At 43.1% G+C, this 27,187-nt stretch overlaps 1 protein-coding gene across 2 annotated transcripts in view; it reads left to right on the top strand.

Annotated features, from left to right (window-relative positions):
* LOC126248093 (b(0,+)-type amino acid transporter 1) overlaps window positions 1-27,187 on the top strand; it is a 645,761-nt gene that overhangs the window by 327,278 nt on the left and 291,296 nt on the right. For both annotated transcript variants that reach the window (XM_049948760.1, XM_049948759.1), the window contains exons 2-3: window positions 9,011-9,220; window positions 11,540-11,641. In XM_049948760.1, coding sequence (XP_049804717.1) covers window positions 9,011-9,220; window positions 11,540-11,641 — 312 coding nt within the window. The remainder of the gene's footprint in view (window positions 1-9,010; window positions 9,221-11,539; window positions 11,642-27,187) is intronic.

The raw sequence follows: 27,187 nt of genomic DNA, 5'->3' as shown, positions 1-27,187 counted from the left end.
TTAGAGCCTTGTCACGGACCTTCTCTTGTATAGTGGTCTCGTGGAGTGCGGTGCGGATGTCGACGTTTCTTGTACACCATGGAGCTCCTGAGATCCATCGATAGCAAATGTTTTGCAGCGCTTGGAGTTTGTTGTAGTTGGAGATGCACGTAGTTCCCCACGAGGTGGAGCCATACAACATTGTGGGTTCCACCGTCGCCTTATACAATTGGAGTTTAGTCTTAGGGTTGAGATCCTTACTCTTCAGGAACGGAATCAATGACCTGGCCATCTTCTGGGCTGGCGTCTTCTTGTCGGCAATATGCTGCGTAAAGAGTAATTTTTTGTCAAGGTAGACACCGAGATACTTCACTCCCGGCGACCATGGGATAAATTGGTCAGCTATTTGGAGTCTGTCGTTCAGAACTGGTTTCCTCCGTGTGAACAGAACGGCTGCCGTCTTCGTCGGGTTGATCGTTATCTTATTTTGCAGCGCCCAGCGTTCCATTACAGCAAGTTGCCGTTGCATCCTAGCGATTAGCTGGTCCAAGTGTCGTCCAGTTGTCAGAAAGGTCGTATCGTCCGCATAAAAACTCGTCGTAACAAGGGAGACTGTTGGGATGTCATTTATATATAAGTTGAAAAGCAGAGGCGAAATGACAGAGCCTTGTGGATTTCCTGCGGAGATCAGTTTCATTTCGGAGTTTTTATCGTCGACTCGGACATACAGTTTCCTGTCCTGCAGAAATCTGTCTGAGTCTAATGTAACAGTCCGCAATAGGGGTAGTGCGATGCAGTTTGACGATAAGGTTGGGCCGCCACACCTTATCGTAAGCTTTTTCGATGTCAAGGAAGACACCAATCGTGAAGTGCTGCTTGTTGTATCCTTCTTGTATCCGTTCGGTGATCCGTAGAAGTTGAAGTTGCTAGGTGGTAGCATTTAAATCGGCCGCAGTCCGTTAGTGTACGTCGGACCAGCGTGTCGCCACTATCAGTGATTGCAGATCGAGCGCCGCCACACGGCAGGTCTAGTCTAGAGAGACTCTCTAGCGCTCGCCCCAGTTGTACAGCCGACTTAGCTAGCGATGGTTCACTGTCTACATACGCTCTCATTTGCCGAGACGACAGTTTAGCATAGCCTTCAGCTACGACATTTGCTACGACCTACCAAGGCGCCATATTCAGTTACTTCCAGAATGTATTCTGACCAGATAATATTGTGAATCATGTACCGTCAAGAGCGACGTTCATCATCAATGGATTAAAGCTAAGTATCCAACTAAGTACGTCCGCTTTCTGAATTCTAATTCCTTGTCATGTTCCAGACCTCACGTCAGTATAGTTCTTCCCTCCTCACGCCAGCTTGCGTGAGCAAAAACGCGTGCATTTCGGCCTCATCTAGTAACACGTTGTTGGCTCTTCTGCCAACACAACAGCTTGGACTACAGTAGGGTACGACATTCGACGCTGTTTCAACTCTAAGCCCGGATAATCAGTCGTAGTGGGTGACGACTGGCGGCGTACCAATCTCTCGACAAACCGTGACCAGATGTCAGCGGGTGAAGGATCTGGAGAACGTGCCGGTCCGTGTAACTGTTCGGTATTCTCTCAATCGGGGTAGGTCAGGACAGAAGGGGCAACATCCAATCTTGCGTTATACCGTGTTGAAAAATAACAATCATATATAACCGTTCGCTCGACGAATGATCCGTACCCAAAGACTGGAAAGTTGCACAGGTCATACCAATATTCAAGAAAGATAGCAGGAGTAATCCACTAAATTACAAGCCCATATCATTAACGTCGATATGCAGCAGGATTTTAGAACATATATTGTGTTCGAACATTATGAATGACCTCGAAGGAAACGGTCTATTGACACACAGTCAACATGGGTTTAGAAAATATCGTTCCTGTGAAACACAACTAGCCCTTTATTGGCATGAAGTGCTGAGTGCTATTGACAAGGGATTTCAGATCGATTCCGTATTTCTGGATTTCCGGAAGGCTTTTGACACTGTACCACACAAGCGGCTCGTATGAAATTGCGTGCTTATGGAATATCGTCTCAGTTATGTGACTGGATCTGTGATTTCCTGTCAGAGAGGTCACAGTTCGTTGTAACTGACGGAAAATCATCGAGTAAAACAGAAGTGATTTCTGGCGTTCCCCAGGGTAGAGTTATAGGCCCTTTGCTGTTCTGTATCTATATAAACTATTTGGGAGACAATTTGAGCAGCCGTCTTCGGTTGTTTGCAGATGACGCTGTCGTTTATCGACTAATAAAGTCATCAGAAGATCAAAACAAACTGCAAAACGATTTAGAAGAAATATCGAAATGGTGCGAAAAGTGGCAGTTGACCTTAAATAACGAAAAGTGTGAGGTCATCCACATGAGCGCTTACACGATAAATCAGTCTAATCTAAAAGCCGTATATTCAACTAAATACCTAGGTATTACAATTACGAACAACTTAAATTGCAAGGAACACATAGAAAATGTTGTGGGGAAGGCTAACGAAAGACTGCGTTTCATTGGCAGGACACTTAGAAAATGTAACAGACCTACTAAGGAGACTGCCTACACTACGCTTGTCCGTCCTCTTTTAGAATACTGCTGCGCGGTGTGGGATTCTTACCAGATAGGACTGACGGAGTACATCGAAAAAGTTCAGCACGTTATGTATTATCGCGAAATATGGGAGAGAGTGTCACAGAAATGATACAGGATTTGGGATGGACATCATTAAAAGAAAGGCGTTTTTCGTTGCGACAGAATCTTCTCACGAAATTCCACTCACCAACTTTCTCCTCCGAATGCGAAAATACACTCCTGGAAATGGAAAAAAGAACACATTGACACCGGTGTGTCAGACCCACCATACTTGCTCCGGACACTGCGAGAGGGCTGTACAAGCAATGATCACACGCACGGCACAGCGGACACACCAGGAACCGCGGTGTTGGCCGTCGAATGGCGCTAGCTGCGCAGCATTTGTGCACCGCCGCCGTCAGTGTCAGCCAGTTTGCCGTGGCATACGGAGCTCCATCGCAGTCTTTAACACTGGTAGCATGCCGCGACAGCGTGGACGTGAACCGTATGTGCAGTTGACAGACTTTGAGCGAGGGCGTATAGTGGGCATGTGGGAGGCCGGGTGGACGTACCGCCGAATTGCTCAACACGTGGGGCGTGAGGTCTCCACAGTACATCGATGTTGTCGCCAGTGGTCGGCGGAAGGGGTGCACGTGCCCGTCGACCTGGGACCGGACCGCAGCGACGCACGGATGCACGCCAAGACCGTAGGATCCTACGCAGTGCCGTAGGGGACCGCACCGCCACTTCCCAGCAAATTAGGGACACTGTTGCTCCTGGGGTATCGGCGAGGACCATTCGCAACCGTCTCCATGAAGCTGGGCTACGGTCCCGCACACCGTTAGGCCGTCTTCCGCTCACGCCCCAACATCGTGCAGCCCGCCTCCAGTGGTGTCGCGACAGGCGTGAATGGAGGGACGAATGGAGACGTGTCGTCTCCAGCGATGAGAGTCGCTTCTGCCTTGGTGCCAATGATGGTCGTATGCGTGTTTGGCGCCGTGCAGGTGAGCGCCACAATCAGGACTGCATACGACCGAGGCACACAGGGCCAACACCCGGCATCATGGTGTGGGGAGCGATCTCCTACACTGGCCGTACACCACTGGTGATCGTCGAGGGGACACTGAATAGTGCACGGTACATCCAAACCGTCATCGAACCCATCGTTCTACCATTCCTAGACCGGCAAGGGAACTTGCTGTTCCAACAGGACAATGCACGTCCGCATGTATCCCGTGCCACCCAACGTGCTCTAGAAGGTGTAAGTCAACTACCCTGGCCAGCAAGATCTCCGGACCTGTCCCCCATTGAGCATGTTTGGGACTGGATGAAGCGTCGTCTCATGCGGTCTGCACGTCCAGCACGAACGCTGGTCCAACTGAGGCGCCAGGTGGAAATGGCATGGCAAGCCGTTCCACAGGACTACATCCAGCATCTCTACGATCGTCTCCATGGGAGAATAGCAGCCTGCATTGCTGCGAAAGGTGGAGATACACTGTACTAGTGCCGACATTGTGCATGCTCTGTTGCCTGTGTCTATGTGCCTGTGGTTCTGTCAGTGTGATCATGTGATGTATCTGACCCCAGGAATGTGTCAATAAAGTTTCCCCTTCCTGGGACAATGAATTCACGGTGTTCTTATTTCAATTTCCAGGAGTGTATTTGGTTGACACCGACTTACATAGGGAGGAACGATCACAAAGATAAAATAAGGGAAATCAGAGCTCTTACGGAAAGATATAGGTGTTCATTCTTTCCGCGCGCTATACGAGATTGGAGTAATAGAGAATTGTTAAGGTGGTTCGGTGAACCCTCTGCCAGGCACTTAAATGTGATTTGCAAAGTATCCATGTAGATGTAGATTTAGATGAACACCCCGGAGAGCTCTGAGCTAGGACACACACGTCAACAACCGTAGCCAGTAATCTGGCTGCTGTCCAGATTACTGGCTTTGCAAAGCAAAGGTGATCGTGTTGTGTACTAAATGGCATTCCCATGCAGTTACTCCTGTTGCTGGGTTCGAATGCAATATGGCAACTATCATTCTCCTAAGAGTTTCCACCAACGAATATGCCCATCGTTTATCTACATGCAGGACCAGGAAAGACAACGTGGAATCACTGCTGTGTGCACCTCCCTCTAATGCCGCCTCCAGGGAAGCCGCGTCAGTAGACGAGCTGATAGCGCCTCTTGTTCCAGACTTGGACGCACTTGTCTTGCTGCAAACAAACTCTCTTCTTGATGCATCGTACATGATGTCACCGCACGTTCCTGCACGTCCGAGCGTACAGTGAATCTTCCCACTCGGACAGTAGTTGCGTGGAGCCACTGAGATCTTCCACGGCGTCGAGTACGTCCCTCCTGAACCCATCGATTTCATATTCGCATGACAGTCGTGGGATCCCGAACAACGAGAGCGGCAATAGCGCCGAACAATTTAACTGTAGTCTCTGTTGTTCACGGTCGTGCTGCTGTCGAATTTCGACATGTGATGATAGACATGTATGCTTCTTATAAGAAATAGAACACGGTCCACTCACAAACAAAATGCAAATGCGATTTCTCAATGGGAAACAACGGTTGTCGAAAGTTCTTAAGAAACGTAGCTAGTATCAGTGTAGATTCCTCAGAATAATGAAACGACATTTTTTTTCGTTTCAAGAAGTGTGATGTCTTGTACAGGATGAGGCCAATAAAATGTGACCCAGGGAACAGAGTTCCACGCCACATAGAACACATTGGAGGAAAGGAAATACAGAACTAACCTGACTACAGCATATTTATTTATTTGTTTGTTTACACGTCAAGTTCCGTAGGACCAAATTGAGGACCAAATCTCCAAGGTCATGGAACGTGTCAGTACATGAACTTACTACATAAAAGTAATAACAGATAAAAATAAATGTTCATGAACCTGATAAGAAGTCAGTGCATAAGTTTAAGTAAACGCTATCAGTAATACAATAAAATTCAGGTTAATTTTTCAAGGAACTCCTCGACAGAATAGAAGGAGCGACCCATGAGGAAACTCTTCAGTTTGGACTTGAAAGCGCGTGGATTACTGCTAAGATTTTTGAATTCGAGTGGCAGCTTATTGAAAATGGATGCAGCAGTATACTGCACACCTTTTTGCACAAGAGTTAAGGAAGTCCGATCCAAATGGAGGTTTGATTTCTGCCGAGTATTAACCGAGTGAAAGCTGCTTATTCTTGGAAATAAACTAATATTGATATCAAGAAACGACAATAAGGAATATACATATTGAGAGGCCAATGTCAAAATACCCAGACTCGTGAACAGAGGTCGACAAGAGGTTCGTGAACTCACACCACATATTGCCCGAACCGCCCGTTTCTGAGCCAAAACTACCATCTAGAATGGGAAGAGTTACCACAAAACATAATACCATACGAAATAAGTGAATGAAAATAAGCAAAGTAGACTAATTTACGTGTCGAAGTATCACTCACTTTTGATACCGTTCGAATAGTGAAAATGGCAGTATTAAGTCTTTGAACAAGATCCTGAACGTGGGCTTTCCACGACAGCTTAATATCTATCCGAACAGCTAGAAATTTGAACTGTTCAGTTTCACTAATCATATGCCTTCTGTGAGATTAAAACGTCAGGTTTTGTTGAATTGTGTGTTAGAAACTGTAAAAACTGAGTCTTACTGTGATTTAACGTTAGTTTATTTTCTACAAGCCATCAGCGGAGGTCCTGTACTGCACTGCTTGAAACCGAGTCAATGTTGCACACAACATCCTTTACTACCAAGCTAGTGTCATCAGCAAACAGAAATATTTTAAAGTTACCCATAATACTAGAGGGCATATCATTTATATAAATAAGGAACAGGAGCGGCCCCAACACTGATCTACATCTACATCTATATCCATACTCCGCAAGCCACCTGACGGTGTGTGACGGAGGGTACCTTGAGTACCTCTATCGGTTCTCCCTTCTATTCCAGTCTCGTATTGTTCGTGGGAAGAGGGATTGTCGGTATGCTTCCATGTGGGCTCTAATCTCTCTGATCTTATCCTCATGGTCTCTTCGTGAGATATACGTAGGAGGGAGAAATATACTGCTTGACTCTTCGGTGAAGGTATGTTCTCGAAACTTTAACAAAAGCCCGTACCGAGCTACTGAGCGTCTCTCCTGCAGAGTCTTCCACTGGAGTTTATCTATCATATCCGTAACGCTTTCGTGATTACTAAATGATCCTGTAACGAAGCGCGCTGCTCTCCGTTGGATCTTCTCTATCTCTTCTATCAACCCCATCTGGTACGGATCCCACACTGCTGAGCAGTATTCAAGCAGTGGGCGAACAAGCGTACTGTAACCTACTTCCTTTGTTTTCGGATTGCATTTCCTTAGGATTCTTCCAATGAATCTCAGTCCGGCATCTGCTTTACCAACGATCAACTTTATATGATCATTATATGATCATTCCATTTTAAATCATTCCTAATGCCTACTCCCAGATAATTTGTGGAATTAACTGCTTCCAGTCGCTGACCTGCTATACTGTAGCTAAATGAGAAAGGATCTTTCTATGTATTCGCAGCGCATTACATTTGTCTACATTGAGATCCAATTGTCATTCCCTGCACCATGCGTCAATTCGTTGCAGATCCTCCTGTATTTCAGTACAATTTTCCATTGTTACAACCTATCGATATACTACAGCATCATCCGCAAAAAGCCTCAGTGAACTTCCGATGTCATCCACAAGGTCATTTATGTATATTATGAACAGCAACGGTCCTACGACACTCCCCTGCGGCACACCTGAAATCACTCTTGCTTCGGAAGACTTCTCTCCATTGAGAATGACATGCTACGTTCTGTTATCTAGGAACTCTTCAATCCAATCACACAATTGGTCTGATAGTCCATATGCTCTTACTTTGTTCTTTAAACGACTGTGGGGAATTGTATCGAACGCCTTGCGGAAGTCAAGCAACACGGCATCTACCTGTGAACCCGTATCTATGGCCCTCTTAGTCTCGTGGACGAATAGCGCGAGCTGGGTTTCACACGACCGTCTTTTTCGAAACCCATGCTGATTCCTACAGAGTAGATTTCTAGTCTCCAGAAAAGTCATTATACTCGAACATAATACGTGTTCCAAAATTCTACAACTGATCGACGCTAGAGATATAGGTCCATAGTTCTGCACATCTGTTCGACGTCCCTTCTTGAAAACGGGGATGACCTGTGCCCTTTTCCAATCCTTTGGAACGCTACGCTCTTCTAGAGACCTACGGTACACCGCTGCAAGAAGAGGGGCAAGTTCCTTCGCGTACTCTGTGTAAAATCGAACCCTGGAGCACCCCCCACTTGACAGTACCCCACTCAGATCCCACATCACAGCCGTTACCAAAGTTGTGAACTCACACCACTTATTGCCCGAACCGCCCGTTTATGAACCAAAAATATCCTTCTATAATGGGAAGAGTTACCCCAAAACGTAATACCATACGACATAAGTGAATGAAAATAAGCAGAGTAGACTAATTTACGTGTCGAAGTATCACTCACTTTTGATACCGTTCGAATAGTTGATCGTTGGTAAAGCAGATGCCAGACTGAGATTCATTGGAAGAATCCTAAGGAAATGCAATCCGAAAACAAAGGAAGTAAGTTACAGTACGCTTGTTCGCCCACTGCTTGAATACTGCTCAGCAGTGTGGGATCCGTACCAGATAGGGTTGATCGAGGAGATAGAGAAGATCCAACGGAGAGCAGCGCGCTTCGTTACAGGATCATTTAGTAATCGAGAAAGCGTTACGGAGATGATAGATAAACTCTAGTGGAAGACTCTGCAGGAGAGACGCTCAGTAGCTCGATACGGGCTTTTGTTAAAGTTTCGAGAACGTTCCTTCACCGAAGAGTCAAGCAGTATATTGCTCCCTCCTACGTATATCTCGCGAAGAGACCATGAGGATAAAATCAGAGAGATTAGAGCCCACACAGAAGCATACCGACAATCCTTTTTTCCACGAACAATACGAGACTGTAATAGAAGGGAGAACCGATATAGGTAGTCAAGGTACCCTCCGCCACACACCGTCAGGTGGCTTGCGGAGTATGGATGTAGATGTAGAAGTAATCGCATACTGATAGATCTGGTGACCTGGATGGCCAGCTAGGGCCGCAACTAGACTGACCTCTGCTGACAAACCTGTCAAGGGTGAATATTGTGTAGAGGTGCTTCAAGGAACCGGTGTGGATCACGTGGCTGCCGCATACGTGGTGTGCAAGTCACGGGGTGTGGTTATATGCACAGATGCAGGTCCAATCGTATCCACTAGTCCGGGGCACTTTTATTTGCCCCATCCTGTACAAATTATTTTACTTAAACATAAAAATGCTTTTGACCAATAGTAGTTAGTTGCGAAAACATTGTCATGTTGGTGTTTCTGTTCACAGAGAATAATGTATCCGGCAAAGATGGACTCCAGTTGCGGAGCTCAAGCAACGGATCTGCAAGCAACGGTGAAGCGGGCGCGCTGTCCGAACTTTCCGGCACAGGGGGAGACCAGCTGGAGAGGCCGTCGCCAACTACGAATGACACTGTTCACCTCGAGAGACGGGTGGGACTCTTCAGTGGGGTGGCTTTAATCGTTGGGACTATGATCGGTGAGTCACCTTTTTCCGCTTCTCGCCCTTCTGTACTAATTAATAGCACAGCGCCTTTTTGCTCAAAGAACATAAACAGTATTAACAAACACAGTATCTGAGAAGTGAAATTTTCAATAAATTTCTGAGAAGCGTTGTTGTCTCGTAAAACTACTCCTTAGAGAAATTATTTACAGAGAAATATCTCATTCTCTCTACAGAGTTAGTACGAAATCGAGAATTATTCAGGTCGACAGCCTACAAACGAAAATCAGGAACAAATAAAACCATTATACGATTGACAGAAACTCAAAATTATTACGATAATTTTGAGACTATTAAAATAAGTAATCAGCAGTAAATGCCATATTCCACAGGACTTAACGATGGTATAGTTGAATTGGCACTTCGTTGAGTCGCCTCTCAGAAAAGACAAGGTAATCTTACTTGCCACCAGGTAATGGTAGTTTTAGCACCTGGTGGCTTAAGTAAATTGCTCTTGTCTACATATGAAAACAGTGGTACCTTTTACATTTCTGATTTTACATCTGCCGCTTGCTGCATAGTCCCCTTTCAGGATGTCTGTTCTTAACTGTAGTAATTAAAAGCAAAGAATAAGATAAGTTACGCTACAGACCGCTACGGTTGAATTAAAAAGTCCTCTTATGTTATACGTATTTTATTCGGTGTTTAAAATGTGAAATTTATGAAATAAACAAAATTCTAATTAACATTTCTTCTAATAATTCTTAGTCGTTTTAGTTTATAACATGCTTAAAACGATGTTAAACTTGAAAAGTTTTAGGGTTCCTTCAGCAGCTATGAAATACAAACCATAATGGTCGGCAATTTTTAAAATAATCTTTTTTTAGAACGCAAACAATAAGCTGAAAAGAAAACAGCAAGCAATTATCGCATCACGCATGACAGAAATTTTAATATTTTAATTTGACAAATACCTAATACTGGCCTCTACGTACGCTCCCAAACCTACTGGTTCAGATTTTGTAAATTATACTTCTGTTTCGTCCGTTGAAGTCGGCTGCGCTTGATTTTGAGTCACAGTTTTATTACATGCGTTCATAGGATTCCTTGTAGATCTCCACGTAAACTTTTCATTATTTTAAACGTGTGAAAGTCCTGTAAAAGAAATGTCGTATCTTAACATCGCAAATCACGAGAACGTTTTTGGTAAGATATCAAGATTCGTTAGGGATCACGGCAGCGTACCGTAAGAAGTGACGTGTTCCCCAGCGTTGCCTATCCAACAGGGGCCTGACGCGTGAGGTGGAATGATGGGTTCGGTTCTAGAAGTGGCTATGATGACGTAACACCAAAATACACAACTCCACGTCCGCTGTGACATTAATACTGATGAATTATTAACGCCGCTACGGACTTTACCAGTTAGTACGTTCATATGGGTGTTTAATAAAACGTTTAGGGTATCTCGAATACGGTTTGCGTTTAGGTCCAAACAGAAGAGATTTCTTTTAATTAATTTGAATTATTAACCATTTGGAAAGAACGACGAATTTTCCACTTCCCGCGAAAGACATTGACGGTAGATTCCTTTTCACATCGCCACACACTACATTTTATTTTTTTTGTAGGGCTTTATTCATGTTGATTAACTTTATGGTGGGTAACGCGGCTGACTGAATTTGCTAAAGTGAAAAATTATCTTCAAACAGCCGGGATTACATCACTTGTTGCGAGATTTTAGAACAAACGTGACTCTCGAAATTAGTACTCTCTTTAAAAAATCGTGTATTGGAGGCTGCCTGGGGATGATTTGATCATGTTTCTAATACTTTTTCCTCTTATTGTTTTAGTTCATGCAAACTGAATGCGTTTTTCCATTTAGTCGGAGATCCGAAAAACTATGTGTAAACGGGACGCAGGAGAAACTTAAACCTTAGTGTAACAAAAGGGCACTGTGCTACGCTTGTTGAAAAATCGATATAATGGTTTTCGATATGCTATCAAACGAGAATAACATATTAGATAATACGTTTATGTAAAAAACCATAAATTCACTCAAAGTTAATAAAATCACTAACACGAAACAAATAATTGCTATCTGACTGTGCTGAACTGAATCACTATGATGCTACATCTATCAGCCTGACGTGTGCTCTTGCATTCATGAAAACAGTTGTACAGAAGAATCAAAGTTTTTATAGCGCCTAACATTCACTTAGAGATATATATTCATACAGGTTTAGGTCTTTTGCAGTCATCCCATTTATCAATATACTGTTAATATAAAAAATTATGAAATATTCAGTTTAAAAATTATACAAATAAAAAATAATGAAGTGCTGTATATTTTTTCAGGCTCTGGAATTTTTGTGTCTCCGTCAGGCCTTGTGACTCGTACAGGTTCTGTAGGGATGAGTTTTGTGATATGGGTCTTCTGCGGATTGCTGTCACTTCTAGGTGAGTAACATCTTCATTTGTTGCCTTCTCAAATTCCAGTCAAATTTAACGGTAATTAATAATTGTGGTAAACTATGAGACTCTGTGATGTAGTTTAATCTGAGCATCTCTGTGCGTTGTTTTACGTCACAAATTTTTTTCTGATTTCTTCAATAACAATCAGTTACTCAAAGTTATTTCCACTGGTTATTGGTAATGCTTGTATCAGATTTAAAGAAAATATTGGTTTGTGAAATGTAAATAACATTTATTAATTGTAAACTCGCAGCAACATAGTACACAATTCAAAAAAAGTTTTGCATCACCTCGGTTCCGAGAGTTCCGGAACCTGCACAGAAAACTGGAATAGAGATCAACATAAACATCATTTCCACCCTTTTTATTGCTCATGAAAACCACACATTGCACCACCTTCAGAGGTGGTGGTCCAGATTGCTGTACACATCGGTACCTCTAACACCCAGTAACCCGTCCTCTTGCATTGATGCATGACTGTATTCGTCGTGGCATACTATACACAAGTTCATCAAGGTACTGTTGGTCCAGATTGTCCCACTTCTCAAAGGTCATTCGGCGTAGATCCCTCAGAGTGGCTGGTGGGTCACGTCATCCATAAGCAGGCCTTTTGTATCTATCCCAGTCATGTTCGATAGGGTTCATGTCTGGAGATAATGCTGGCCACTCTAGTTGAGTAATGTCGTTATACCGAAGGAAGTCATTCACAAGGTGTGCACGATGGGGGCGCGAATTGTCCTCCATGAAGACGAATGCCTCGCCAATATGCTGCCGATGTGGTTGCACTATCGGTCGGAGGATAGCATTCACGTATCGTACAGCCGTTACGGCGCCTTCCATGCTCACCAGCGGCGTACGTCAGTCCCACATAATGCCATCTCAAAAACAACAGGGAACCTCCACCTTGCTGCACTCGCTGGACAGTATGTCTAAGGCGTTCAGCCTCACTGAGTTGCCTCCAAACACGTCTCCGACGATTGTCTGTTTCAAGGCATATGCGACTCTCATCGGTGAAGAGAACATAATGTCAATCCTGAGCGGTCCATTCGGCATGTTGACGGGCCCATCTGTACCTCCCTGCATGGTGTCGTGGTTGAAAAGATGGACTTCGTCATGGACGTCGGGAGTGAAGTTGCGCATCATGCAGCCTATTGCTTACGGTTTGAGTCAAAACACGACGTCCTGTGGCTGCATGAAAAGCATTATTCAACATGGTGGCATTCCTGTCAGGGTTCCTGCGAGCCATAATCCGTAGGTAGCGGTCACCCACTGCAGTAGTAGCCCTTGGGCGGCCTGAGCGAGGCATGTCATCGACAGTTCCTGTCTCTCTGTATCTTATCCATGTCTGAACAACTTCGCTTTGGTTCACTCCGAGACGCCTGGACACTTTGCTTGTTGAGAGTCCTTCCTGGCACAAAGTAACAATTCGGACGCGTCGAACTGCGGTATTGACCGTCTACGCCGGTTGAATTATAGACAACAGGAGCCGTGTACCTCCTTCCTGGTGGAATGACTGGAACTAATCGGCTGTCGGACACCCTCCGTCTAATAGGCGCTGCTCATGCATGGTTGTTTACATCTTTGGGCGGGTTTAGTGACATCTCTGAACAGTCAAAGGTACTGTGTCTGTGATACAATATCCACAGTCAACGTCTATCTTCAGGAGTTCAGGGAAACGGGGTGATGCAAAACTTTTTTTGATGTGTGTATTTTTAAACTACGTTGTTTAATGTACAGAGTGTATCCTTCGCAGTAAACAACTGTTAAGCAAAATAAAACTGTCTGTGTTTGGGTGCCTGCATATCATCGTGGGATAGTAGGGAGAGCATGCTTCACTAAAATGCCTTTTACGTCTACATCTACATGATTACTCTGCAATTCACAATTAAGTGTCTGGTAGAAGTTAATCTAACCAACTTCAGCTGCTTCTCTACCGTTCCACTCTCGAACAGCGCGAGGGAAAATTAACACATAAATCCTCCCGTGGGAGCTCCGATTTCTCTTATTTTATTATGATGGTCGTTTCTCTCTATGTAGGTGGCGCCAACAAATTTTTTACACATTCAGAGGAGAAAGTTGGTGTTTGAAATTTCATGACAAGGCCTTGCCGCATCGAAAAACGCCTTTGTTTCAGTGACTGCCACCCCAACTCGTCTATCATATCCGTGGCACTCTCTCTCTTATTCCTCGATACTAAAAAATGAGCCACCCTTCTTCGGACTTTTACTATGTACGCTGTCAGTCACATCTGATGCGGATCACACACCGCACAGCAGTACTCCAAAAAGATGACGAACAAGCATAATGTAAACAGACTCTTTAGTAGACTAAGTGTTCTGCCAATAATTCACAATCTTTGGTTTGATTCCCCCACAACAATATCAGTGTGATTGTTACGATATAAGTAATCTGTAATTGTAATCCCTAAGTATGTGAGTCTACAGCCTTTCATTTATATGATTTATCGTCTAACTGAGAATTAGCGGATTCCTTTTAGTACCCATGTGGATGACTTCACACTTTTCATTATTTAGAGTCAGTTTCCACCTTGGCACTATACAGATATCTTGTCTAAATTATTTTGCAATTTGTTTTCATCATCTGTTTACTGTACAAGACGATAAATGACAGCTTCATCTGCAAACAGTCTAAGAGGGCTGCTCAGATTCTCCCCTAAATCATTTATAGAAGTTCGGAATAGCGCAAGGACACTTCCTTGGAGAACGCCAGATATTACTTCTATGACTTCTGTTTTACTCGATGACTTTCCGTCAGTTGTTATGAATTGTGACAGGAAATCACGGATACAGTCACATAACAGACGATACTCCATAGGCACGCAATTTACACTACTGGCCATTAAAATTGCTACACCATGAATAAATGCAGATGATAAACGGGTATTTATTGGACAAATATATTATACTAGAACTGACATATGCCGGCCGCGGTGGCCGAGCGGTTCTAGGCGCTACAGTCTGGAACCGCGCGACCGCTACGGACGAGGGTTCGAATCCTGCCTCGGACATGGATGTGTGTGATGTCCTTAGGTTAGTTAGGTTTAAGTAGTTCTAAGATCTAAGGGACTGATGACCTCAGATGTTAAGTCCCATAGTGCTCAGAGCCATTTGAACCATTTTGAACTGACATGTGATTACAGTTTCACGCAATTTGGGTGCATAGATCCTGAGAAATCAGTACCCAGAACAACCACCTCTGGCCGTAATAACGGCCTTGATACGCCTCGGCATTGGGTCAAACAGAGCTTGGATGGCGTGTACAGGTACAGCTGCCCATGCAGCTTCAACACGATACCACAGTTCATAAAGAGTAGTGACTGGCGTATTGTGACGAGCCAGTTGCTCGGCCACCATTGCCCAGGCGTTTTCAATTTGTGAGAGATCTGGAGAATGTGCCGGCCAGGGCAGCAGCCGAACATTTTCTGTATCCAGAAGACCCGTACCGGACCTGCAACACGGGATCGTGCATTATCCTGCTGAAATGTAGGGTTTCACAGAGATCGAATGAAGGGAAGAGCCACGGGTCGTAACACATCTGAAATGTAACGTCCACAGTTCAAAGTGCCGTCAATGCGGCGGGTGAAACGCCAGTATGGTGATGACGAATACACGCTTCCAATGTGCGTTCACCGCGATGTCGCCAAACACGGATGCTACTATCATGATGCTGTAAACAGAACCTGGATTCATCCGAAAAAATGACGTTTTGTCGTTCGTGCACCCAGGTTCGTCGTTGAGTACACCATCGCAGGCGCTCCTGTCTGCGATGCAGCGTCAAGGGTAACCGCAGCCATGGTCTCCGAGCTGATAGTCCATGCTGCTGCAAACGTCGTCGAACTGTTCATGCAGATGGTTGTTGTCTTGCAAACGTCCCCATCTGTTGACTCAGGCATCGAGACGTGGCTGCACGATCCGTTACAGCCATGTGGATAAGATGCCCGTCATCTCGGCTGCTAGGAATACGAGGCTGTTGGGATCCATTTCGACGTTCCGTATTACCCTCCTGAACCCACCGATTCCATATTCTGCTAACGGTCATTGGATCTCGACCAACGCGAGCAGCAATGTCGTGATACGATAAACCGCAATCGCGATAGGCTACAATCCGACCTTTATCAAAGTCGGAAACGTGATGGTACGCATTTCTCCTCACAACAACGATTCACCATGCAACGCCGGTCAACTGCTGTTTGTGTATGAGAAATTGGTTGGAAACTTTCCTCATGTCAGAACGTTGTAGGTGTCGCCACCGGCACCAACCTTGTGTGAATGCTCTGAAGAGCTAATCATTTGCATATCACCGCATCTTCTTCCTGTCGGTTAAATTTCGCGTCTGTAGCACGTCATCTTCGTGGTGTAGTAATTTTAATGGCCAGTAGTGTAATTATAAGTTGCTTGTGAGGAGCGGAGTCAAGTCTTCTGGAAGTCTAAAAATAGCGAATCAATTTGATGCTCCCTGTCGACAGCACCCATTATTTCGTGAGAATAAAGAGGTAGTTGTGGTTCATAAGAACGTTATTTCCTGAATCCATGTTAGCTATTTGTCAATAAACCGGTGTCTTCGAGGCGACTCATAATGTTAGGGGACAGTTTATGTTCCAAAATCCTACTGCAAATCGCCGTTAGTGATCTGGGTCTGTAATTCAGCGGATTACTCCTATTTCCTTTCGTAGGTATTGGTGTGACTAGTGCAACTTTCCAGCCTTTGCGTACGGATCTTTCTACGAGCGAGACTCTGTATTGATTGCTAAGCATGGAGCTATTGAATCAGCATACTCCGAAAGGGACCTGACTGGTATACTGTCTGGACCGGAGGCCTTGCCTTTCTTAAGTATTTTAAGTTGCTTCGCTATTCCGAGGATATCTCTTCTAAGTTACCCATGTTGGCAGTTCTTGATTAGAATTCTGGAATATCTGTTTGTCTTCTTTTGTGGAGGAATTTCGGGGAACCTTGTTTACTAATTCTGATTTAATGGCGCTGTCATCAATAATATCACTATTGTTATCGCGCAGTGGAAGTATTGATTGATTCTTGCCATGTGAGCTTTACATGTGAGAAGAACCTCTTTCGGTTTTCTGCCAGATTTCGAGAAAGGTTTTCGTTATGTAGTCTGTGCAAAGTATCTCGCACAGAAGTTCGTGCAAAGTTTAGAACTTCTGTCAAACTTCGCCTGTCTTTGGTATTTTGCGTTGTTTTAAATTTGGTATGCTTTTTCCGCTTCTGCAACAGTGTTCTGACCTGTTGTTGTATCATGGGGAATTATTACCATCTCTTATTAATTTATTTGGCATATATCTGTCAACTCGATCTATTCTTTCCGTAGGACGCTCTGGTTTCAAACCTGTAGATGAGTCTCTCAATCCGGTATCATCTATATCCAGTCACCCAGCCGGTGTAATGACATGTGGCATTGTGCTTTCTCATCATCTGGGCGCACAGCGAGGATTACTGACAGTGATCCTACGGGATTTATGCCAAAGGCTTCAGTGGGCTTTAGGCAAAAACCCTCTTAGTCTCGGCGTGAGTTTTTTATACACACATAAAAAAGTTTCTGCGTTCATACGCTTACTCTGAAGCTGACATCGAACAGAAAATTCAATTCAGTTTGCCCTCACGACATGTAGTGAAATTTTGTGATCCATACTCGAGTCGTGCGATTTTACGTATAACGTTTGTTACGTTATGAAATACAGTTTTCCCGACTGTACTTCTTCATTTCCTCACTCTCCTTATTTTTCTTCTTCTTCTCTGGTTGATTCCTTATTCTAGATTTCCAGAAGGCTTTTGACACCGTTCCTCACAAGCAGCTTCAGATCAAATTGTGGGCGTTTGGAGTATCGTCTGATGTGTGCGACTAGATTCGTGATTTCCTCTCAGAAAGGCCACAGTTCGTAGTAATTGACGTGAAGTCACATAGAGAAACAGACGTGATATTTGGCGTTTCCCAAGGAAGTGTTACAAGCCCTCTGCCGTTCGTAATCTACAGGGTGTTTCAAAAATGGCCGGTATATTTGAAACGGCAATAAAAACTAAATGAGCAGCGATAGAAATACACCGTTTGTTGCAATATGCTTGGGACAACAGTACATTTTCAGGCAGACAAACTTTCGAAATTACAGTAGTTACAATTTTCAACAACAGATGGCGCTGCGGTCTGGGAAACTCTATAATACGATATTTTCCACATATCCACCATGCGTAGCAATAATATGGCGTAGTCTCTGAATGAAATTACCCGAAACCTTTGACAACGTGTTTGGCGGAATGGCTTCACATGCAGATGAGATGTACTGCTTCAGCTGTTCAATTGTTTCTGGATTCTGGCGGTACACCTGGTCTTTCAAGTGTCCCCACAGAAAGAAGTCACAGGGGTTCATGTCTGGCGAATAGGGAGGCCAATCCACGCCGCCTCCTGTATGTTTCGGATAGCCCAAAGCATTCACACGATCATCGAAATATTCATTCAGGAAATTAAAGACGCCGGCCGTGCGATGTGGCCGGGCACCATCTTGCATAAACCACGAGGTGTTCGCAGTGTCGTCTAAGGCAGTTTGTACCGCCACAAATTCACGAAGAATGTCCAGATAGCGTGATGCAGTAATCGTTTCGGATCTGAAAAATGGACCAATGATTCCTTTGGAAGAAATGGCGGCCCAGACCAGTACTTTTTGAGGATGCAGGGACGATGGGACTGCAACATGGGGCTTTTCGGTTCCCCATATGCGCCAGTTCTGTTTATTGACGAAGCCGTCCAGGTGAAAATAAGCTTCGACAGTAAACCAAATGCTGCCCACATGCATATCGCCGTCATCAATCCTGTGCACTATATCGTTAGCAAATGTCTCTCGTGCAGCAATGGTAGCGGCGCTGAGGGGTTGCCACGTTTGAATTTTGTATGGATAGAGGTGTAAACTCTGGCGCATGAGACGATACGTGGACGTTGGCGTCATTTGGACCGCAGCTGCAACACGGCGAACGGAAACCCGAGGCCGCTGTTGGATCACCTGCTGCACTAGCTGCGCGTTGCCCTCTGTGGTTGCCGTATGCGGTCGCCCTACCTTTCCAGCACGTTCATCCGTCACGTTCCCAGTCCGTTGAAATTTTTCAAACAGATCCTTTATTGTATCGCTTTTCGGTCCTTTGGTTACATTAAACCTCCGTTGAAAACTTCGTCTTGTTGCAACAACACTATGTTCTAGGCGGTGGAATTCCAACACCAGAAAAATCCTCTGTTCTAAGGAATAAACCATGTTGTCTACAGCACACGTGCACGTTGTGAACAGCACACGCTTACAGCAGAAATACGACGTACAGAATGGCGCACCCACAGACTGCGTTGTCTTCTATACCTTTCACATCACTTGCAGCGCCATCTGTTGTTGAAAATTGTAACTACTGTAATTTCGAAAGTTTGTCCGCCTGAAAATGTACTGTTGTCCCAAGCATATTGCAACAAACGGTGTATTTCTATCGCTGCTCGTTTAGGTTTTATTGCCGTTTCAAATATACCGGTCATTTTTGAAACACCCTGTATATATACGATTTAGGAGGCAATCTGAGCAGCAATCTTAGATTGTTTGCAGATAAAGGTGTCCTTTACCGTCTAAGAAAGTCAACAGAAGACCGAAACAAAGTAAAAAATCCTTTATGCAGTATATCTGTACCTGTATAAAAAGTGTAAGGTCCTTCACATAACTAGGAGAGAATTTTATACTTAGAGGATAGTGTACCTAAGAACACACGATATTTTACTTCTTCAGTCTAATGAATAATTTTAGAATCGCATGAAGGAAAGCTCACTGAAGACCGCCATAAGCACTTTCCGCTATTTTCTACGGTTTTTGTTGTTGTCTGACATGAGGTTGTGTTCTGAGCAGCATTGGTAAATGTTTCGCGTTCTACACGTTTAAGTACTGTATAATATATTAGATTAGATTCACTTTCATCCCAATTGATCCGTAGTGAGCAGGTCCTCCAGGATGTAGAATATGTCAGAAAAACAAGAACACATGACAAATATTTATAACTGTAACAAATAAGCTATGTACCTTCCACAGGTCCGTAGTGGAATGATCATTTTTTTAATGAACACTACAGTAATGAATCATTTTACAAACACTCATTTACTAAGATCCCATTAATGCTCTTAATTTAAAGTTAAAAAAATGTTTTTTATTTATGAGGTAATGAACATATAACAGAACTACTACAATACTTATTTACAATAAACACATTACTGCCCTGAAACGGTGCGGAAGTTAGACTATATATATATATATATATATATATATATATATATATATATATATATATATATATATATGCACGAACACACACACTTATTTACAATAAACACTTTACTGCACTGAAATGGTGCAGAAGTAATATATATATATATCAGTTGTTTCTACTGAGAAATTCACCAGTAGAGTAGAAGGGGTTGGCCACCAATAAATCCTTTAGGCTTCTCTTAAACTGAATCTCATTGGTTGTTAAGCATTTTTTGGCTGCTGGCAAGTTATTGAAAATTAAAGGCTATTTAGAATATACATGTGATAACTGCAAATGAACTGTGTTTCTTTAATGTCTTAACGTTCGCCTAGGCGGAAATAATTTTCGCACTAAGGAGGCTGCCTGCAGAATCATTGAACGACCAATTCTTGATTGATTCAATTGGGGATCCTTATCGCCATGGATTAATGCAAGAGACTGCAAAGATTCAAAGCCGAAAAGATTCACCGGTGCTTCGAGACAGCGTGAAAAGTGCTGTAAGACCTGCAGTGAGAGACGTAAGAACAAGAAAGATGTTGCACATCGCGGGAAGCCAATTCCAACAGCCTGCGTCCCATAATGTGTCAAGAAACACATTGCTTCCTCAGCCGTTTTATTTCGCATAATGATGAAGACTCGAAAACGAGAGAAAATCAGACTCAGGCGAATGGGTACCCACAATCTTCCTTCACGAGTGCTGCCTACGAGTGGAATAAATAGCTCTGAGCACTATGGGACTTAACTTCTGAGGTCATCAGTCCCTTAGAACTACTTAAACCTAACTAACCTAAGGACATCACACGTATCCATGCCCGAGGCAGGATTCGAACCTGCGACCGTAGCGGTCGCGCGGTTCCAGACTGTAGCGCCTAGAACCGCTCGGCCATTCCGGCCGGCACGAGTGGTGGTGCACTATGTACCCTCCGCCAATCGCAAGAGTGCATCTGTTGTGTTGTGTGTTGTGAGACTTTCCGTGGAGCTGTGCCAAGACGGCTGAACCAATGAAGAGCACGGTTTCGTACACAAGGACGGCACGTGGGGGCGCGTGGCCAACGCTGGCCCACCTTGACGGAGTATCTTTCCATTCCCTTGCCGAAGGCAGGGCTGTTCTCAGACCTTTTAGAAACAAGTACAAGGTATTTCACGATGGAGTGGTATAGCCAACTCCAATTTGTTAAGTTCATAAAATAGTAAATCCAGTTTTCTATGGGTGGAAATTTTGAATGTAACGGATAAAATAAACTCCTCAACAGTGATAAGGACACACAAGTTATTTGCTGAAGCAGTTTATCGAAGGCAAAAAATAGTTTCAGCAACAAAATTAATAGTGAAAATGCTGTCAACGACTTGAATGCACTTTTCTGTTTCCTTCGTAACGTTACATGTATGCCCTCTGCACACGCAGTGGTTCTTTTTTCTCTCTGCAGATTTCACTTTTCATCCATCCCCATACCCAAAGTCGGATGAAATAAGATCCGGTGATTGCGACGTTAAAGGGAATGTTTCCTTTAGACGACGTGTTAGGTGATGGAATGGTGTACATGAGTAACGCGCTTTGAAAGAATATGATAACATATCTGACGGTGGACTAAGAAACCGAAAACCGGTTCATAACGAAGTAATAAATATTATTGTGGAACATTAATACGTTGTATTCAAGATATTAAAATGTGCTCAGTCTTATAGTCTAAGAGCCCTCTTCCAATAATTGTGGTAATTCATTGTAAAGGAAGTCTCCTTGTGTGAAACAATAAGCCCAATTAAACGACCGCCATTCACAATGCACAACATGTTTGCAGAGAAGCGACATCAAAATACATGACCAGTGTCCACAGCCGGCCGCTGGTGGCCGAGCGGTTCTGGCGCTACGGTCTGGAACCGCGCGACCGCTACGGTCGCAGGTTCGAATCCTGCCTCGGGCATGGATGTGTGTGTTGTCCTTAGGTTAGTTAGGTTTAAGTAGTTCTAAGTTCTAGGGGACTTATGACCTCAGCAGTTGAGTCCCATAGTGCTCAGAGCCATTTTTGAACCAGTGTCCACAAAGGTACGTGGCGTTCCATCGAAACACAGGAGTGAGTATGGATATTTTTCATGTTATAATTTACGAATATTGCTTAATAGGTGAACAGTGGGAATGCAGTTAACAGTCGACAAACGAACACCTTAGATCCACTGAAGAGCTTCACCCACATTTTGCTCACGTGCTCGTTCATGAGAAACGTGTTTGCTCGTATTATTTCCACTAACTTTGCGGAAAATACGAGTAAACACCCTAAACTTCGGTGATCTACAGTTAAGAAACCGCTAACGGTATTCTGTTCTAAACACGTAGCAAGAGCGTTTCAAAACCAGATTTACATATTTCAAATGTGTAAAGATGTATGACATTGTTTTAAATACTTTTTTTATCAGAACATTAGCTTGAAAGTGCAGTTTCGGGTGATTCATACATAAGAACATAGGACATTCGAAGCTCCTTTAAAAACTGTGGAAGATGCTAAGAGAAGTAACAGTTCTTTAAACACCAGGATTTGTGGAACGCTGTGCTAGCTTGTCATGCCGGCGACATCCTAGGTCCCGCAAAGATGGATGAAGAATTATTGAAGTAATTAATTCCAGAGCTAACCACAGTAACATCCACCAAGTTGACCGGTTGCGATTTTGATTCCAGCCTTATGTTCTGAAAGGCTTAGTGTCACATGATACTTTACCCTGTTTTAGAAATGTACATCGGGGTTCGTGACTGATGTGGATTATCGAGCCGAATATAATAACTCTGCGTTAACTCACATACCCTGAAAATCACAATAAAATGCATGGAAGGTACCACATTTCATTTCACGCTATAGCACGGATTCGTTTCGTTCCATTTGCGGTTGGAGAGTGGGGAGAATGAGGGATTAGCGCATTTATGACCGCTGCTTTTCATCTAATTTTATCTTTATACTCTAGAGAGGAATGATATGTTGCGAACAAAAGTATATTCTTAATATTCTCACTGAAAACCGTCTCTTGAAGTTATATACGTACGTAGGTTCTCTTGCGATTTTATGAGTATCTATTAATACGGCTGTCAGCTAAGATTTATCAGCATTTCTGTAACTGTCTCTCTCTAAAAATAAGTAAGGCTATGACTGTTCACACTGCACTTTGTTGTATACGCCCTATGTCCCTTGATAGTCCAGCCCGATACAAATCTCACACTCATGAGCAATATCCCAGTACAGGCTGCAAAATTCTTTTGCAAGCTCTTCAGTGGATGTGAGGTGCTCCTTTGTCGACGGTTAACTGCATACCTTCTAGAATACTATGTCATCAGCGGAAAGGCTAAGATGACCATTACTGACAACCACTAAGTCTTTAATTTATAACATGAACAGCAATGGCTTCCCGGACGCGCACCCTAAATAACTTCTGCATCCGCAGAAGATTCTCCGTACAGGATAGTGTGCAGCATTTTGTCTGTCAAAATCCTGATACGATGTTCCGAATGAACGTTCTCTTTGTTTTTCAACAGTACTAGCACTGGAACAACTAACTCGAAACAAAGCCCTTGGTGTAGACGAAGTTACCTCAGAATTATTGAGATGCTTGGGAGAGCCACCCATGAAAAACTATTCCATCTGGTGTGCAAGATATACGAGACAGGCGAAATTCCCTCAGTCGGCAAGAAGAACGTCATATTAACTGATTCTTCCGTTGCTTCTTGATAAACAAAAATGAAAAGCACAATATTATTTATATTATACCCATACAATATTGTACTGTTCATTTATGAGCCTGTCATAATTCAAATTCTGAAGCTGATAGGTGCTGGCAGAGAAGAATATTACCGACCTACTAGTTTAATAAGCCGTGGTTGCAAAATATTGACAAGAATTATTTACAGAAGAATGGAAAACAGAAGAAGCTGGCCTTGGGGAAGATCAGTTCGGGTACTGGGGAAATATAGGACAACGCGAGGCAATAGTGACCCTACGACTGATCTTAAAACATAGGTTATAGAAAGGAAAACAACGTTTACAGCACTTGTAGATTTAGAGAAAGTTTTTTGACGATGCTAGCTACAATACACTCTTTGAAATTCTGTTGACAGCAGATGTAAAATACAGGGAGCGAAAAATTATTTACAACTTGTAGAGAAACCAGACTTTAGTTATAAGAGTCGAAGGAAATGAAAGGGAAGCAGTGGTTGAGGAGTGAGTGAGACAGAGCTGTAGCTTGAGCAAGCAGTGTGGGAAGACAAAGAAAAATTTGGAAAAGGAATTAAAGTACAGGGAGAAGAAATAAAAATTTTGAGGTTGCCTGATGACTTTGTAATTATATCAGAGACAGCATAGGTCTTGGAATGTGGTCGAATTACATCAGGCTATGCTGAAGGTATTAGGTAAATAATGAGTAACTAGAAAAAGTAGGTAAATTTTGCTATTTGTGCAGAAAAATAACTAATTATGTCTGAAGTAGAGAGGATATAAACTGAGGGCTGCCTATAGCAAGAAAATTATTTCTGAAAAAGAAGATTCTGTTAACGTATAATATCAATATAATGGTCAGGAAATATTAACAATATTTCCTGAATGTATTTGTTTGAAAAGTAGCCTTAAGCATAAGTGAAACGTGGACGATAAAGAGAGTAGGAGCATTAAGAATGTAGTGCTACAGAAGAATGCTAAATAATAGGTGCTTAGGTCTAGTATCTAATGAGGCGGCTCTGGATCAAATAGGGGAGAAAAGAAATTTATAGAACAACTTGACTAAGAGAAGGGGTCGGTTGATGGGACACATGCTGAGGAATCAAGCAATCGTCAATTTGGTAATGATAATGAAGGGAAGTGTGGGGATAAGAATTGTAGAGTGAGATCAAGGAATGAATCCAGTAAGTAGGTTCAAACACATGTATGTTGTGGTAATTAGAGACGAAGAGAGTTGCACAGTATAGACTAGCGTGGAGAACTGTATTAAACCATTCCTCGAACAACAACAGCAACTGCCGTTGTAGTTGAGTAGTAGGAGCAGTTGTTAGCGGGTTACTGAAATAAAACTGTTTATAGAATTTAGAAATATGCTCCTATCCAAGTGTTAAATAGTGCTGTCTTCTTCCCCGAAGACAAAAGAAATCTATACGCAGTCTCTAATTTTTCTTTCAGCAATAAAACTAATAGATCATTAAATTTTACTCTTTAAACAAATAAATGGCACTTCATTCAACTGAATAATATTGGACTAAATCACCGTAATCTTTCTAAGAGATCTTACTTTGCGTGGAATACCGAATGGTGATACAGTCATAGGGAGGGAGATGCAGAGAAATAAACAGAACGTAGGGAGAGACGGGTAGGCAATAATCCCAAGAAACAGGCTGAATCTCAATTCGATCAGCTGCGCTGTTTACTACCAAAGTGAATTATTTCTCGTGAATCACTCAGACTAATTGCCCAAGCTCTTAGTTAATGGGGTGTTAATGATTTTGCCGCTGCAAAGGTAAGCGGACCTGGCCCTGCCGCACTTGAACTAAATTGAGAGTGTGTTTGAGTGTTGGATCAGGTAAAAGCACTCTCCATTACAGTTCCATTCTGTTGCACCACTAATGCTGTTACCTCACTGTAAGCAGAACAGTGATTTGATTTACGAAGTGTTCGCACTCAGTTGTCCTCTCTGTCGCTTTCTTCTAACAACGTTCGCTATTTAGAGAGCTTGTGCCTGAAAGATTCCACTAACTGTTTCCCTCCTAATATCTTTTTTGTTATACAAAATTGCTGAGTGCATCCCTCGGAACACGCTTCATAGAGGACAATGTTTGGAGACTTGCGCAGTCTTCTGGTGAACTATTAACTATCTGCGTTGAGTTTTTCATGGATACGTCTGTATATCTGAATATCTTGACAGAAAGGAATGTTTTAGTAAGAACGTAATATCAAAACGACAGAAAATATTATATCACACACTCTGAAAAATATCGAATATTTTAACTAATTATGCAAGTCTCAGCAAGGTAACCTTTTTTGAAATTAATGTTTCTGTAATTTTGACGTTCTGCTACTATTCATTGTGCCACTGTGCCAGGAAGAACATATCGTATTATGTACGAAAAAAATGAATAAATTAACTGTTTGTTGTTGTTGTGGTCTTCAATCCTAAGACTGGTTTGATGCAGCTCTCCATGTTACTCTATCCTGTACAAGCTTCTTCATCTCCCAGTACCTACTGCAGCCTACATCCTTCTGAATCTGCGTAGTGCCATCTCTTGGTCTCCCACTACGATTTTTACCCTCCACGCTGCCCTCCAATACCAAATTGGTGATCCCTTGATGCCTCAAAACATGTCCTACCAACCGATCCCTTCTTCTAGGCAAGTTGATCCACAAACTCCTCCCCAATCCTGTTCAATACCTCCTCATTAGTTATGTGATCTACCCATCTAATCTTCAGCATTTTTCTGTAGCACCACATTTCGGAAGCTTCTATTCTCTTCTTGTCCAAACTGTTAATCGTCCATGTTTCACTTCCATACATGGCTACACTCCATGAAAATACTTTCAGAAACGACTTCCTCACACTTAAATCTATACTCGATGTTAACAAATTTCTCTTCTTCAGAAACGTTTTCCTTGCCATTGCCAGTCTACATTTTATATCCTCTCTCCTTCGACCATCATCAGTTATTTTGCTCCCCAAATAGCAAAACTCCTTTACTACTTTAAGTGTCTCATTTCCTAATCTAATTCCCTCAGCGTCACCCGACTTAATTCCACTACATTCCATTATCCTCGTTTTGCTTTTGTTGATGTTCATCTTATATCCTTCCTTCAAGACGCTGTCCATTCCGTTCAACTGCTCTTCCAAGTCCTTTGCTGTCTCTGACAGGATTACAATGTCATCGGCGAACCTCTAAGTTTTTATTTCTTCTCGATGGATTTTAATACCTACTCCGAATTTTTTCTTTTGTTTCCTTTGCTGCTTGCTCAATATACAGATTGAATAACATCGGGGAGAGGCTACAACCCTGTCTCACTCCCTTCCCAACCACTGCTTCCCTTTCATGCCCCTCGACTCTTATAACTGCCATCTGGTTTCTGTACAAATTGTAAATAGCCTTTCGCTCCCTGTATTTTACCCCTGCCACCTTCAGAATTTGAAAGAGAGTATTCCAGTCAACATTGTCAAAAGCTTTCTCTAAGTCTACAAATGCTAGAAACGTAGGTTTGCCTTTCCTTAATCTAGCTTCTAAGATAAGTCGTT

The sequence above is a fragment of the Schistocerca nitens genome, chromosome 3 (genome assembly GCF_023898315.1).
Source record: "Schistocerca nitens isolate TAMUIC-IGC-003100 chromosome 3, iqSchNite1.1, whole genome shotgun sequence".
Lineage (NCBI taxonomy): Eukaryota > Metazoa > Arthropoda > Insecta > Orthoptera > Acrididae > Schistocerca > Schistocerca nitens.
This window is presented reverse-complemented; position numbering and strand designations above follow the sequence as displayed.